This window comes from Giraffa tippelskirchi, chromosome 3, assembly GCF_054371585.1.
Source record: "Giraffa tippelskirchi isolate mGirTip1 chromosome 3, T2T-mGirTip1v1.2.pri, whole genome shotgun sequence".
Lineage (NCBI taxonomy): Eukaryota > Metazoa > Chordata > Mammalia > Artiodactyla > Giraffidae > Giraffa > Giraffa tippelskirchi.
This window is the reverse complement of record NC_137277.1, coordinates 39,727,564-39,743,003: the sequence shown is the minus strand read 5'-3', so window position 1 is coordinate 39,743,003 and position 15,440 is coordinate 39,727,564. Positions and strand designations below refer to the sequence as shown.

General features: G+C 43.8%; 1 protein-coding gene across 7 annotated transcripts in view; it reads right to left on the bottom strand.

The window, feature by feature from the left end:
- The window catches only part of SMG6 (SMG6 nonsense mediated mRNA decay factor), a 197,945-nt gene that overhangs the window by 143,739 nt on the left and 38,766 nt on the right, over positions 1–15,440 (bottom strand). For all 7 annotated transcript variants that reach the window (XM_081580003.1, XM_081580004.1, XM_081580008.1 and 4 more), the window contains exons 9-10: positions 7,904–7,965; positions 897–1,042 (exon numbers count right to left, since the gene is read on the bottom strand). In XM_081580003.1, the coding sequence (XP_081436129.1) occupies positions 897–1,042; positions 7,904–7,965 (208 nt within the window). The remainder of the gene's footprint in view (positions 1–896; positions 1,043–7,903; positions 7,966–15,440) is intronic.

Here is a 15,440-nt window from a genome sequence, read left to right as displayed (position 1 = left end):
AACACACAAAATAATGTCACCTCCAGGCTACAGATTTCCATCAAGTCAAACCACATCATCCTTACCTCAGTGGGGTGGAAGGAAGGGATCCAGTTAATATCCTTCCACTGCGACCTGGTCACCAGAACATTTACAAATCCTGCCAATCAGCCCCTCCCCCATTTCTCCTTCCCCACCTCCCGTCTCATGTCAAAAAAAAAAAAAAACCAACCCAGTGTTCAGAAAAGCATCTCAGAATGCATACCACTACATCTGCCAAACTCTGGGCTGGTGAGTTTTTTGCTTCCAGATTTGAGTCACCAAAGCTCATCAATTCTCTGTTCTTACTCCCTGGCAGACTCCCACAAGGGATATCCCATAGGGAACTAGACTTTTCCATATTGAACAAACAGGGTACATGAGTCCAGAAACAGCTATTCCCCATCCCTGCCAAGCGTATGGTCTCTGCAATGAAACATTTCAGCAATGCCTCCCCCCTGGGACAGGCTTTGGGTCTGCAGCCTCTAAGAGGCCTTGCTGCTGCCTTCAGCACAGCCAGATGTGCAGCAGCATTTCTGGGTTTGCAAATTAAGCTCTATACCCATGATTCCCTCCAACCATCCCACCCAAGCACTAGAGAGTCATACGGATTTCGGCGAGTACATGAAAGATCTGAAAGGCGATGGAGTCTTGAAAAGAGAGAGAGAGAGAGAGAGAGAGAGAGAGAGAGAGAGAGAGAGAGAGAGAGAGTGTGTCTGTGTGTGTGTGTGTCTGTGTGTGTGTGTGTCTGTGTGTGTGTGTGTCTGTGTGTGTGTCTGTGTGTGTGTGTTGGGGGGGCTGTGTAGTGGTATGGCAGCACAGGAAAGAAAATAGATCAATTTTTATCTGTCTAGATTAAGAAATTGGATGTTCCTTACCTTTCAACTGGGAGTTATGTACAGCAAACATGTTGATGGTCATAAGCTGTAGCATGCGGGTACTTCCAATAGGAGAGGGGCTGTGCTGCAGCAACACCTGGAACTCCTTGAGGACCTTCTCAGCCACTGCAGGGAATGTCTCCATCCTACAAGCACAGCCAGCCCATCAGTGAGGCACATCCCCGAGAGCACTCAGTGCGCACACACACACACACACTCACACATACTCATTCATTCATTCCTTCCCTCCCTCTCTTTCTTTCTCAGAAAAGCAGACAGCTAACACCTAGGATGTTTCTTTGCCTTCACAAATCTTCCGGGTACCCTAAGGTTGTGAACAAATTTAAGAGAAAGATGTGTTCAGGGTTTAGAGATGGAAACAACTCAATTTTTTGGATAAATCACCATGAGTTATTACGCTTTGGTATGCTATTTCCTAACCTCTGGCAATAACTGGATTCAAGCTGAAATCAAAGTTTCTCTCTGAAACCATCAGTTTTTCTAAATAGTGAACAAATTTCCTTTAAGCTATAAGGCCAGCATAGTCCCCAAACTCTCCAGTATGAAAACCATATTCTAGGAAGAGGTTTGTGAATCTGAAGATTCTTCACTCAAAGCTTCACTTCAGAGAGGCTCTCAAACGCAGTTCTGCTGCTGTCAACTTAGGGACTAGCACACGAATCGTTCCGCGTAAGACCCCAAACGTCCCCTGGAAGAACCCCTCGACCGAGGGCCCCGATGATCTGTTTCGGCCTTTCCTGGGCTGCTGTCCTCCTCCCTCTCACAAGGGCTCTGCTCATCAGGGTCTGTATGTTTTCAGGCCAGTGGAAATATAATGCCCTGGCCAACTGCCACTCCCAATACAGGAAGAGCCTGTAATGTAGGGAGGCAGAAATCTAGCCAGTGACCCGGCGCTCCTAAGGAGAGGTCATTCAAACCACCACTTGCCAAACGTGGCCACAGAACAGTGGTGCATGCCTGGAGCTCCTCTGGCGATGGGAACAAACCACAGCTGAAGTCCTCAGAAATAAAAAGCAAAGTCAAACTTGGTGCTAGAGAGAGAAAAAAACCAGGCACATGGGCCTGAGGGCCATGCCGAACAATTCACAGTCACCAGAGTATCTTTCATCCATCCTCACCCACCACCACCCCCCCAACAAACAAACAAACTGCTTGTGGTACACTGCATGTGTATTGGGGTGGGGGGAGAGGAGGGTGAGGAAGAGCTCCAGCTTGAATTAATAAGTAGCTTCTGGAAAGCCACAGGGAAGGGAATCCTCCTCAAAGGATACAACATAGTCTCGAGCCCTAGGGAAGGGTGCTTCTGCTTTCACCTGAACCTCGACCCTTTCTCCGGTATGTAGTAAGTGCCCTCCCCAGGCTAGAAAACTCCAGAGCCTTCCGAACGCCTGGCAAGCTTCATTCCTTGCCCTTGGAGGCAACTCCTGTGACTGACCCCCCAGTACCCAGAAGTCACGCCACAGTTACAGGTCAATTACAGTTTATGTTCCAGTGCCCTTCTCTGCTGAGCTGTCCTCGTTTTCATTGGCACAAAACATGCCAAGCATTTGCTTTCTTCCCCCCACACGCCATTTCAAGCGCCACCCCACCCCACACTCCTGCCGCCACCACCCAACAACAACAAAACAACCAAAGCACACTGATTTTCTCCCACCTCTAAAAAGTTTCAGAACCATTAAAACTCTTGGTCGGTTTGGAATGGCAGAGAGTGATATGTTTGGGGCTGGACTGGATCCATTTTTCCCCCTGGGCTGTAACAAAGGTTTCATTTTAAACCTTGACACTGTGCAGCACTCTTTCTGGTTGGAGGTGGAGAGGGGGGCTAGCACTTCTCATTATGAGAATCGCAGAGTTCACTCTGCTTGAAAAGCAGCCACACTGGGCGAGTTTCGGAGCCATGTGTCTCCGTGTTGAAAGGCGGTAGAGAGCCAGCACAGAACGACATGACAGAAGTGTCACGTGGGATGGTCCTGCTTCGAGGCTGTGTCTGAGGAAGACTCTTTCCCGGGATGGGAATTGAAACACAGCCATTATCACTCCCTAGGTCAGACTGAAGTCTCAAACAAGCACCAGGCCAAACGTCCACATCGTCTTTTTTAAGTTAAAAAAAAAAAACTGCTGTTCACCTTTCAGCTAGTTCACAATGATTAAAACAAAAGAAAAAGAAATCAAATGCATAAGGGTATGAGTTAGAGTAACTCCAATTCTGAGATACGAGGGAAGATGGAGTTCTCAGACACCATCAGCTTTGTGAGGCAACAACTGAAGGACACGCAGATAAAAGATTCTTCCTCAGAGCTCAATAACGGCATTTCTCGTGCCCAATTTCGTAATCAAAATGCTCTCTGGTTTTGGTCTCCAATTACCTGTAAGTAGTTTAATTTCTTTCTCTTTGCTCCACCCCATATTGCAGAATGAAAATTATACTAAAACTGGGATAATGACAGAATACAATTTGTTTAGGAAAAAACCCACAAAATAAAATGATGGTTTTTATGGCTACATAAGTAATTATGCAAATGAAATAAAAAGGTCTGAAGACTACATAACCTGATGTCTAGCATTATCTCTTTGGAGGGCACAGGGGTTGGGAAAGAGTTGAAAGAAATTTTAGAAAAGCATATTATACTTTTACAAGGAGATTTTTATATATTACTTTTGTAATAATTGTAAAAGTTTTACACAAGAAACAGCAGCACTAGCAGCAACAGAGAAAGAGGTGAGAAAGCATAAAAAGATGGCAATTTATAACAGCAAAAAACTGGAAGCAGCCTACAACATCCAACAACAACAACAGATAATTAAGATGGCATATCCATACAATTGAATTCTATTTTTTAAAAGCTGTATTAAGATTTTTTTAAGTTTAATATATATTAACTGAAGACAGTTTTAAAGTAGTTTAATGCGATTCCTTTTATAGATATTTATAAAAAATGAGAGTGCATGTGTGTGATGTATGGAAGAGAAGATAAAAATATACATCAAGTGTTAATGGTGGATAGTTATTTCTGGATAGTGAGAATAGGAATAATTTTTTATTTCTTCTTTTTGCTGGGTTTTCTAAATATTTTACAACGAGCACTATATACAGTAAAAAGATTTCCCCTACGATGAATACTTCTGGCTTTTGTATATAATACATTTCTAGTTTTAAAAAGTAAATCAAGACACAAACATAATATTTTTAACAATTCGAAGTCCAAAATAAACACATGAGTCTTTGAATTCCAAGAGATCTTGAAAGTGTGCAAAGAGCATGACTCGGCAAGCAAGTGAAAAACTAAAGTGGCAACTTCAACCTAGGCCACAATGGGAAGCAAAATTATTCTCTTCGTCACCAGTCAGAAGCCTACAGATGGCCGGCTTCCTGACCCCCTCAGAGGAGTCCGAGTGCAGGTCCGCTGTGCCTCTCCCCGGGAGAGCCAGTGTCTGTCAGGAGCCACACGGCACCCCTGCCCGATTCCCTTTCCTGAGCCTGGGAGGACTCTGGCCCTGTCTTTTAAAACTGTATGATCACTTGTAGGATGTGCGTTTCGCTGGCTGAAGTGACCGCTTTTCTGAAGGGATCTCGAGAGACACCTTGTCTCCTGTGAATGGCAGTTTCAAGAAACCAATCTTTCAGACAGTACTGGGACCAGACCGGGAGTGACTCAGACAGTGACTAACGGGGCAGAACCCAACCTCTCAGATGCTGGGGAACACAGCTGGCCTGACAATATTCTCTGCGGAAAAGAATCAGGCTCCCTAATTTTTCTTAACATCTTGATTTTTAAAAACTGAACAAGATAGGAGCAAACCAGTAGCAAAATCAAACCAAACCTAACAACTCAGCTGTGTGACAGGGTAGCCATGAGAAACAAAAATCATAGGGCTATAGGACATAAGGACTGGAACAGACCTTGGAGCTCATCTGTTTAAACTACTGATAAGGAAACCAGAGCCCACAGACGCTCTGACTCGTTCCCTCTCGAGGTCTTAGAACTAGTCAGCAGAGAAAAACAAACTCTTTTTGGCATCTGATTCCATCAAACACTTGGAATTTCTTTTTTTGCCGGCTGCTGAGGGGAAGGAGACTGGTGTGGCACACAGTAGGCCCTCAAGTGCACACTGATGCAGCAGGGAACAGGGGCCCAGAGAATATGAAGACTGGGAGGGCCACGCTGCCGGGGCTTTTCTCAGCAGGCAGGCGGGACAGTGGATGTGTCTTCAGCTGCTCCCCATTACAATCTCCTCACTCTTAATTCGTTTTCAACGCCTCCCACATTTCACATCTTCTTGGTAATTAGGCAACAGTCCATGTTGCTGTGTGTGGCTTGGGCTCATTGCTTTTCTGGTCTTACAGACTTCTATAGTTTTGGGGTTTTTTTCTTTCCAATAGAAAAATCATTGCTGTTTCTCTGCCTTCCAGAATAAATATGGGGCTCAATTCTCTTTTCACCTCCAAGAGAGCACAAGAGGAATACTTACTGAGGGGCTGAAGTGCCTAGAATTTACATGCATTTTCCTCACGTGAACACTACTACAACTCAGTGTTCATGAAGGTGGAACTAGACTGGCCTTATCTTTTTGCCAGCAGAGTTGGTTATATGCAGGAATGGAAGAGATCTTGAAAAATAATCTGGACCACAGGAAACCACCTCTGACAAATGAGATAATCTGCTCATTTTTCAACAGAGAAGAAAATTCCTAAACACCTTCCCTCTGTGAAATTTTCTTACATATAACCCAAACCTCTCCAGCTGCAACATAAGCCAATTTTTCTCTTGCTGTCATCCCACAGAAATCAAAACTATTTGCTTATGACTCTAATAGTTAAACACAGTTAGGGTACCCCCAACAGCTGTCTCTAGGTAAACCTTTGGTTATCTTATTTTTTAAAGATTTTTTAAAGATTCATTTATCTTCTCAGAAATCATTTCTAGCTTTTTTTTCATTATTGCGACTCTTTTTCAAACCTCCTCCAAAATATATCTAAACGTGAAAGATTTAAAAGGGGGGAAAACAGGGTTCTAACCAATGCATAACCTGATTTTATATATATATTATATATATTATATTATATATATAGATATCCTAAACATTCCTATATTCTGGACCAAGATTTTTAACTTTTTTAGTCCCAGTAGTTTCTAACAGGGTTGAGAAATACCTACAGCAGTGGTTCTCAATCAGGAGCAATTCTGCACCACAGGGAACATTTGGCAATGTCTGGAGACATTTTAATTGTCACACCTGGGGATGAGGGGAAAGGATGCTACTGGCATGTAGTGGGTAGAGCTTGGGATGCTGTTTAAACACAGGACAGCTCCTACAATTAAAAATTATAAGGTTCAAAATATTAGTAGTACAGAGGTTGAGAAATCCTGACTTAGAGCAAACATGGTACATAAAAATTTAAAGGGCAAACAGAGCAAAAGGAAAAAAGGAGAGAAGATACTGACAAGAAAGGTAGTAAAAGAAAGATTTTTTTTTAAATTAGAATTTTTAAAGAATAGAGAGATGAAGAATCACAGCACCTAGTTTAAGTGCAGTACAATAGTTTTTTCTGATATGATGTGCTATTGTATGAAATAATATCATCTTACCCACCCTGAAACTGTAGCTTCACATTATTCACTAGTGACTGGCCTGGGTCTACGATGACCCAACAGAATTCTAGATTCCTTCTCTCCAGTCTTTTGCAATCTACCCACTTCTTGTAGTGATTCACTTATTCCTACAAAAACTATTTACTGAGCACCATCTACATGCCAGGCACTAGGGTTACAACAGTGTTGAGCAAAAACTCCCACCAGAGTAGAGCTGACATGGGGGTGGGGTGGAGTGGGGGGGTGGGTTGCTACTGAGATACCTAGCTTCCTTTGCTGAGTGAATTACTTCACACGTACTTCTGCTAGCAGACAGGCATCTACTGGCACTGCTCCAAGTTTTCCAAGTCATTTTGAAGTCAAGACTACGGCCATCCTCGTCATTCTTGCCCAGGTTGATGATACATGAGTATGTAAAAGGCATAGTTTCTAGTTCACCAACACGTTCAACAGTGTTCCTCCAAACAGGACAAAGCCTTTCAGCTTCTCCCACTAAGGAAACCTTCTAGAGTGTTAAGAGATAAACTTACAAGGTTATGACAGAAAGCGAAAGGGAAACACAACAACTGGGGGAATTAGAGTCTAAAACAAGCACCTCAAAGGGTAGTTCACCAGAAAACCGTCAACTGAGAACGTATTAATATGCAGAGAAGATCTGCGGGCACCGCCACCTGTTTCTCTCCTGGTGTAACGAAGCACTCAGCACAGGGGCACTGGCTTCACACAGTCAGGAGAAACTCTGATCCACCAAAAGAACACTCGAAACGTGGTCTCTTCCCAGAGACTTAAAGGGCTAAATAACAGGGTCTCCCACACACCACCTTCCCTGAGATTTATACAGAAATCCATGGTGGCCAGTGAAACCATAGAAAAGACTTAGCATTTACTGAGGTCAGCAACATGGTGCCAGAAGCTGAGCACAGGAGGAAGGTGTATGGTTCAAAGGGAGAGAAACTGCAAGAGGAAAAAAATTACTGTCCACTCTTTTTCCCTTCTCCTTAAGGGAAAATGAGTGGATAGTATTTTCCCCCAAGAAGGAACCCCGGCAGCTGCACCCAGGGACTAAGCATGACTTCCTTGAGGAGCTCACTAGGGGCTGAGCCGGAAGGCAGAGGAAAGAGAAACCCAGAGGGATTAGGGGTGGGGGGTGGGAAAAGACTGTGGTTAAAAGGGGGTTTTAATAAAGGTAGGGAAAGGGGAGTCAGGGAGAGTAACATTTCCCAAACTTCATGAGCACAGTAGGAGAGTGAGTAGAGGGACGGGGAGGGAAGGTGGAGGCCCCTAAGAATTCACACCCTGTGCCCTCAGTTACAAACACAGTCTAGTTGCTAACAATATTAAATTCCAAAATGACTTGTAATGTAGGAAAATAAAATAAACATCCTGCACACTTACCCAATCCGGGTAAACAGCTTCCCATGGGCATGGAGAAAACTGAGGATGAACCTTTTGTTCAGCTGCATGGGAAAAAGAGAGAGGAGAAAACAATTAAACTTTCCCCAGTTTCCTGTTACTGAACAGAGTCCCTAGTGACACAATAACCTGGCCAGGGTCTAAGGGGTGGGCACTAGGGATGGGAACCAAATGAACATGCCCAAACTCTCACACAGACCCAGGGCCCATGCCCAACAGCTGCTGCTCAGCTGAGCCAAGAGGACAGCAGGCTCAGTGAGGAGACAGCATCCCCTGCTGGCAGTAGTGCCTGAGTGCAGGGAGCGAAGCACTGAGTACCAGCTAAGCTGCGTAGAAAGCAAGATGCCTGTCGCCCTCTGCCATCTAGAAGTCACTCGGCCTCAGATGATGGAAATGAAACAGTGACAAGGACAAGACAGGAATAATGATGATCCTGCGTAAGTCCATATCCTTACTTATGAGCTGTTTTTCTACCTACCCCAACAAAACTCTTCTTTGGAAACCAAGGGTAAGGAAACCCACCACCAACTAGCTCATCAAATTGTACTTCTCTGGCTTTTAAAACCAAAGTTAAAATCTTTCTCTTTTTTTTCTTTTAAATAAAAACTGAGTGCTGTTTTTTTCTGTGAAATCCTCTGGCTTTTAAATGTTAGCTACTAACAAAAAAAATTTAAACATTAGGCAAGCCAAAACCACTCATTTGCCAGCCATATCTGGCTCACATCCATGAGTCACCAAATTTGCAATCTCAATTCAAGGTTCTAGAAAATCTACTTCTATCAAAAACTAGGAGAGAGATTCTTCTGAGCAAAACAAGGCAGGGAAAAAACTTCAAAGCAAGTAGAAGTAATCTCAAGATCAAACCGTATCATCCTCCCTGGTCTCCTGGAAGAAATGTTCTCAGGGCCTTGTAGCCAGACAGGAAGAAGGATCAAGAATCCAAGAGTGGGTGCTTAGGACAAGGAACAGTTCAGCACCCTGGATGCTCTGCCCAAAAGGTTTATACTCTTGCAAAAGAGAAAACCAATCAAATTGTGGCAGTGCCACCAATTTCACACGGAAACTGAGTGTGAGGAAAGGAGGGCATTCTCACCTCACCAGCGACTTCAACCACAAACTGCATATAATCTTCAGTCTTTCAGTCTTTATTTTTGCTTAAACGAATTACATTTAATCAGCAACACCAGATCAAACATTGAATTCTGGAGTTAAAAAGGATACTTTATGGAAGGTAACCTGTCTCTACAGAGAGGTGAGTCAGGACCGGGGGGACACTGGGTTCCATGAACAGAAGGGAAAGATGAGGAATTGCTGCAAAACTAATGGGCAATGGTTCTGCCATGGTTAGTGGCAAGGCCTGGGCTAGAATGCAAGGGAAGGTAGTGGAAACTTACCCCTCAAACCTCTGACACTTACCTGCTACGGGGTCTCAGGCAACAGATGTAACCTCCCTAAAGTTTCCCTTTCACAGTATGGAGATACAACAAATGGAACCTCCTGAGTATTTCCCTTCTACACAATGGAGATAACAGTACCTCCCATGCTCGGCATGCTGTAAACACTCAACTGTCAGCCCAACATCCTCTCCCAATCAGCAAGTGGTAAAATGTTAACTACTGGAGAACCCGAGTGAAGCATATACAGGAGTTCTTCGTATTATTCTTACAGCTTTTCCACGGGTATAAAATTATTTCAAAATAAAAAGGTAAAAATATGTATTTCTCTCTATTCCTGTTTTATCTCAATTGTCCCTTTTTTCAGCTGTCAATCATAAACTGGTTAACTCATCCATAACCAGCTATATTTATATATACAAGGTCATTGGATAAACGGTATTAACCCATCTCATTAAAGCCACAGCACAGCTCAAAAATTGAAGCAACTTAAACCAGTACACGGCAGAGTTAGAACCTGAACCCAGGTCTTCTGATTTCAAAACAGTTCTCCTCCCCTTAAACCGCCATCTGTCTCAGGAAGAGAACTGGTGAGCTTATTCATGAAGGGCTGATGAGGGAAGCAGAACAACTAAAAGAGCAGTTCAGTTTTATCTTCAAATTTTCCTTACCGATTAGGTAGGAAACATACTGTGTGACCCACAGCGCCTCCTGCAATAAAATGAGTGCACCATGGGGTCTTTTAATACTGTGATTCTACCTACATACTTCCCAAAGATCTTACCCTCAGGGTAGCAGATGACTCCGACTTAATTACCTGAGTTCATACCTGCCATGAGTGTATTTTAACGGTATCCAGTAGAAAGCAGATTTCAATGCATTGCTTCTCAACTAGTGATAGTGAAGGGAATCTTAGCAAACTCAAACTACACACACATTCTCTCTGACCTTGGTTAATGAGAACCACTGCTTTATTTTTAGTCTGAAAGTACCTGCTACCCTAAATATAGTTTCTATTTGTCACCAACATTCTGAGCAGGAAAGGAGCTAAAATGTAGATACATTCTAGAGAGAGGTAAAGCATGCTATTCTGAGGAAGTATATTTGTTACACGTTGATTAAAATGGGACTAAGCATCATCATAGATATCAACATGAAGTCAGCAAGTGCTGAGGCAGAACTCTAGGACAACTTAACTGACACCAAGTCTACAGTAAGGAAGGTCTCAAGTCTGAGCTTCCTCTCTCTCCAACACATCACCCTAGACTGGCCTCACGTTTGGAACTTCTAGATTCTTAACAGGACACTCAGATGGTCTCCTTCAGGTGGAGAAAGAACCATTTCTCCTCGTGTGGTGAGGCTATCTGCCTCCAGATCTTCTTTGTGCAATCACATACTATTCACCAGAAACCAAAAATGCTTCTTGGGTATAGTCCTGACAGAAGGTGTTAAGAATTATTACAGGGTGCCTGGCTCTTTGGTTCAAAGTCCAAAACCAACTCACTGTGGACACCTGAGTCTTCTATATGATCTAAAAGCAATGACCCAAAGAGACACTAACGGTGGGTAGGACACTCACAGTAAAGACTACCCGGCCATTAACCATGGGATTATGAGTTAAAATGGTTTGGGTTGTTCCTAAACTGTAAAATGGAATTTCTACTACTGATGTCACCTAACTCAGAGCTGAAAGGATAAAATGAAATAATACAAATTAAAGCATTCTGAGGAGTAAATGTCTCATGTTTGCCCTGGTATCAGCACTCAGAAATGCCTAAGTGCTCTGTGAACTGCAGAGCAAGGAAGGAGAAAGAAGCTGCTGAGAGGCAGCAAGGTATCACCAGAGGAGAGGACTCTGAAGTATGCCCGGTTTCAATTCCAAAGAGCTGTTCCTCCTTCGCAAGAGCTGTATGGAAAACTGAGTATCTGAAAAGTGAATCATTTTAAGGACAGTAGGAGAAAATTTGGTATTAAGAGGAACTCCAGCATGCATCTTTAAAGGGCATGGGGAAATATAAACTATCACTCTCTAATTTATTCATCTGGAATGTCTCTACTTTTATACACCAAGTATTAATAACTAAAAAAAAAAAAAAACAACTTTGTTGAGTTTTAAAAGGGGACTCTATACTCTTAGATATGACACAACATAGGTGAAGGCCAAGTTTCAATGGTACCTGTTAGAAATAGTCAAGGACTCTCAGAGTCTGCCATCAAAGCCAGTCATCAGCTCCGTAAAGTGCTGAGATTACAGGGTGGAGAGGACTGTGAACACAGAGATGAAGCTGCCCACCTTCACCCCAGCGCCCCCTGCCAGGCACAAGCAAGAGCAGACTAACAAGACAGGGTCCTCAAAGAACTTGCAGTCCAAGAATAAAAGGTAAGCAAACAACATATGAACTTGCCAACTCCCCATTTATGCCCTGAAACCTAGGACAAGGCCTTCTGACTATGAAGGTGACAGGAGGACTGTGTTTCCCTTACTATCACTGTCCCTCGGGCAGAAAAGTCTGTGGCAGGGAGATCTAAGAAGATGATAAAGTGAGGATGTAGAAAGTGGAAGCCGATGGACAAGTCAGCAGTATAACCACTACAGAGTAGGAACAAAATTGTTGATTAGAACGTCCAGGATTCCTCTTTCCAGGATACAGATGAAGAACAATGTAAAGGCAAGTCAGGTGGCAAGACTCAGATGCCTTGTAGGGACAGGACAGAGCAAACCACAAAAATCAATCCTCAAATCACAGAGAGCCCCGGCAAGGAGGAGCTGGACCAGGTATGGTGAATTACTCCTCACCTTCAGCTTCTTCTCCCCTGAACTGTTCTGGGCAGGATGACAGCTCAATTAGCTCTAATTAAGCCCAAGCTCCATGTAGCGATGTCCTACTTAAACGGCTGGATTGGAGCCATGTGAACTCAAGGGTAAAACATGCCTCTTAAAACTAGGGACCCCTTCAAACAACAGTTCTCACTCTCACACGGCAGCTTAGTGCTGCCTCAACAAAGTCTTACATGAAAGCAATTTACTTGCTATCGCTTCATTATTTCCCCTACTTAGAGCCAGCAGACCAGAGGGAAATGGGGCCAAACGGCAAATCAGCAGTCAGCTCCGGAAAACCCGGCGAGCAGGGGGACAGCTGAGCTCAGAGTACTGGCTGGCTCTCGGGAGGGTGACTGGCACTAGGTCTAAAGAAAAGAGAAAGAATCACGCATCTGTGACTATTCTGTATTTATGGCTTATTTGTTTACGGGGGTAGGAAGTGGTATAGAACAGTTTGAACAAAGACCACTGAACTGGGTTCAAGGCCTGGGTTTGAATTTTGGTTATGCCATTGATTTGCTATATAACTGTCAACGAGTCACATAAAATTTCTAAGGCTCTTTTTTCAACAATAAGATGAGAAGGCTGTGGAGGAGGAAATGACAATCCACTCTAGTATTCTTGCCTGGAGAATCCCATGGACCGTTCAGACAATCCCTGCAGGCCATGCGGTCACAAAGAGCTGGACATGACTGAGCAACTGAGACCACACACACACATGCAGGTGCTGGGTTCAGCAGGGTATTCAAGGTGAAGGAAGCTCCTAGCGTGACAGGGCAGGCAGGCATGTGAGCACTTGTGGGGAGTAGACCACGTCCTAAAATGCAACTGTGTGCAAAGGAAGGAGGAGGTAACCATGTGACCCAGCAATCCCACCCCTTGGTATACACCCAAGAGAAACAAACACGTGTGTCCACACAAAAACTGGAACACAGATATTCATAGCTCATTATTCACAACAGCCAAAGAATGGAAAAACATATCCACCGATGAACAGATCAATAAAATGTGGTCTCTATCCATACAACGGAATAATACTCAGTATAAAATGTAATAAAGGTTTTTAGTGATGCAGAAAAAAAATAAATAAATAAAATGAGAAGGCTGGGTGAGATGAGTATCAGCAATTCCATATCCCTGAGCATGTACACATAACAAAAAGGGCTTCTGTAAAAAATACAGATTCCCCATGCCTTCAGAATCAGAGTCCTCAGGGAGGGGAGAAGGGGCCTGGGAGTCAGCATTTTGAAAATGTCTCCTGGTAATTCTGAAAGCCAGCCAGATTGGGAACCCTTGGGCTAGATCATGGGTCAGCAAATTATGGCTGAAGGGTTTTTTAGTATGGTCCATGAGCTAAGAATGGTTCGTATGTTTTTTAACCACTGAAAAAAATCAAAGAATTTTTCATGACACATGAAAGTCATATAAAGTTTAAATGTTGGGGTCCACAAATAGGGTTCTACTGAAACACAGCCACACTTGCTTGTTTCATATTGTCTGTGGCTGCTTTCCCCCTATGAAGGCAGAGCTGAGTGGCTGTAGCAGAGAGTGTATGTCCCAAAGCCTAAAATACTATCTGGTTCTTTCCAGAAAAAGCTGCTGATCCCTGGGCTCATCTGTAACACTGGGGTCTCAAAAACATATTTGGATCTGCATAACACTTGAGGGCTACCACACACATAGTGGAAACAGCAATGATGCTCCTGGGCTGTTTTAAAAGAAGCCCCACCCCCGCAGGAAGTTCTGACAGCTACCCTCCCACCTACCAGCGAAGGGGAATCACCAATCCACAGTGCTCCTTCCAATTCTAAAAGCCCACAGATGCAGAGTTCTAACTAAATCGAATCTTTCTTGCTGGCTTCTCAGCAAACACCATCCTATTCTGTGATGATAGCACAAAATACACCAAATGCCAAAGACTGCTGCTCCCACAGCTTTTGAACTCAAATGCCCCAAAAGCTAGAGAGAAATATGAATGGGGGTCTCAAGGCTTCCAGCTTGGAAGCCACTATGGGGCTAAGGGACCGGGTGAAAACACAACACATCCAAGCCCAATCAGTATTTCACTTAGGCCAGAGGGCCCCAGGAGTTCTCCCAAAACAATCCTAATCAAGGGAAAGTACCAGATTAAGGTTTATGAATCCTGTGCTGTGTGGTCTGACAACGTAGAGCTCAGAAGTGCCACCAACTTAGCATCTCAAGGTATACAGGGAAAGAGAGAAAGTTCAGCCAAAGGGCAGCACTGTTGCTCTGACTGAGTTACTTTCTGAATGAGTCTTCTTTCTGACTCATCTCTCTCAAGAGTCTGGGAACTCTCATGCCCATCCACCCAAAAAAATGGGGGAACTGGGACAACTCTGCATCTGCACAAAGTGGGAGAGAAGAGGAAGGGCTGAAGCTCCCACTTGGTGATCAGGTGGGCAACTAGAAAATAGCTTTCCAAAGTTCAAACCATCTTTTAAATGAATGGGTCAACAGTGTGTTGATGATGGTGAGTGAGGTCCTTCTCACCCTGTGTCCACCCCACTCATTCATTCAACAAAAACTGACTTGCCATCATCTAGGTACATGACACTGTGCGTGAGCTAGGAACAAAGCAGAGAGAATCCCTGCTCGGTGGGTGACACAATTATAAAGCACCATGACTGGGCAAGTATAGGATGCTGTCAATTTCCACAGTAGAAGCATCAGAGATGTCAGAGGAAAAGTGGAATAGAGTCACGTCGATGTGTCATAAGCAAAGAAGACAGTGTGAGTGATGCTCCCAAGAGTGCCACACTGTCGACTGGCCTGGCCAAGTGAGTGATTCTGCAAGAAGGAGGCTGGAGAAATAGGCTGGGCCAAGTTGCAGAAGTCCTTGTTAAAGAGTTTGATCTCGATCAAGCCACTGAATGGTTTTGAGTAGGGTAGTGACATGAGCAAATCTCTATTTTTAAAAGGACGCTCTGGCTACTGTTTAGAAATTTTAGCTCTTTTGGGGGGCGGGGGGGCAAGATAAAGTGTTCAGAGGCCAGGAGACCAGTTTAGAAACTGCTGTAATCCTCCAGTGGCAACAGAGACGGAAAAAAGAGGGAAGACAAAGAAAACGATCATTCCATGCTCAAATGAGCCTTTGCCCCTAACTCCCAACGGTTCCAGTTCTAAGTAACTCAATTTACAGAGACCAGCAGTGGCCCAGACCAAGTAGAAGTCTTTAGAATCATGTAGAAGTCTTACTCAAACTAAGTGAAACACAGATGTCATCTTTAGAAATAAACTGGAAATTCTCTTATTTCCTTTCAATAATATTTTTAAACAGCCTAGC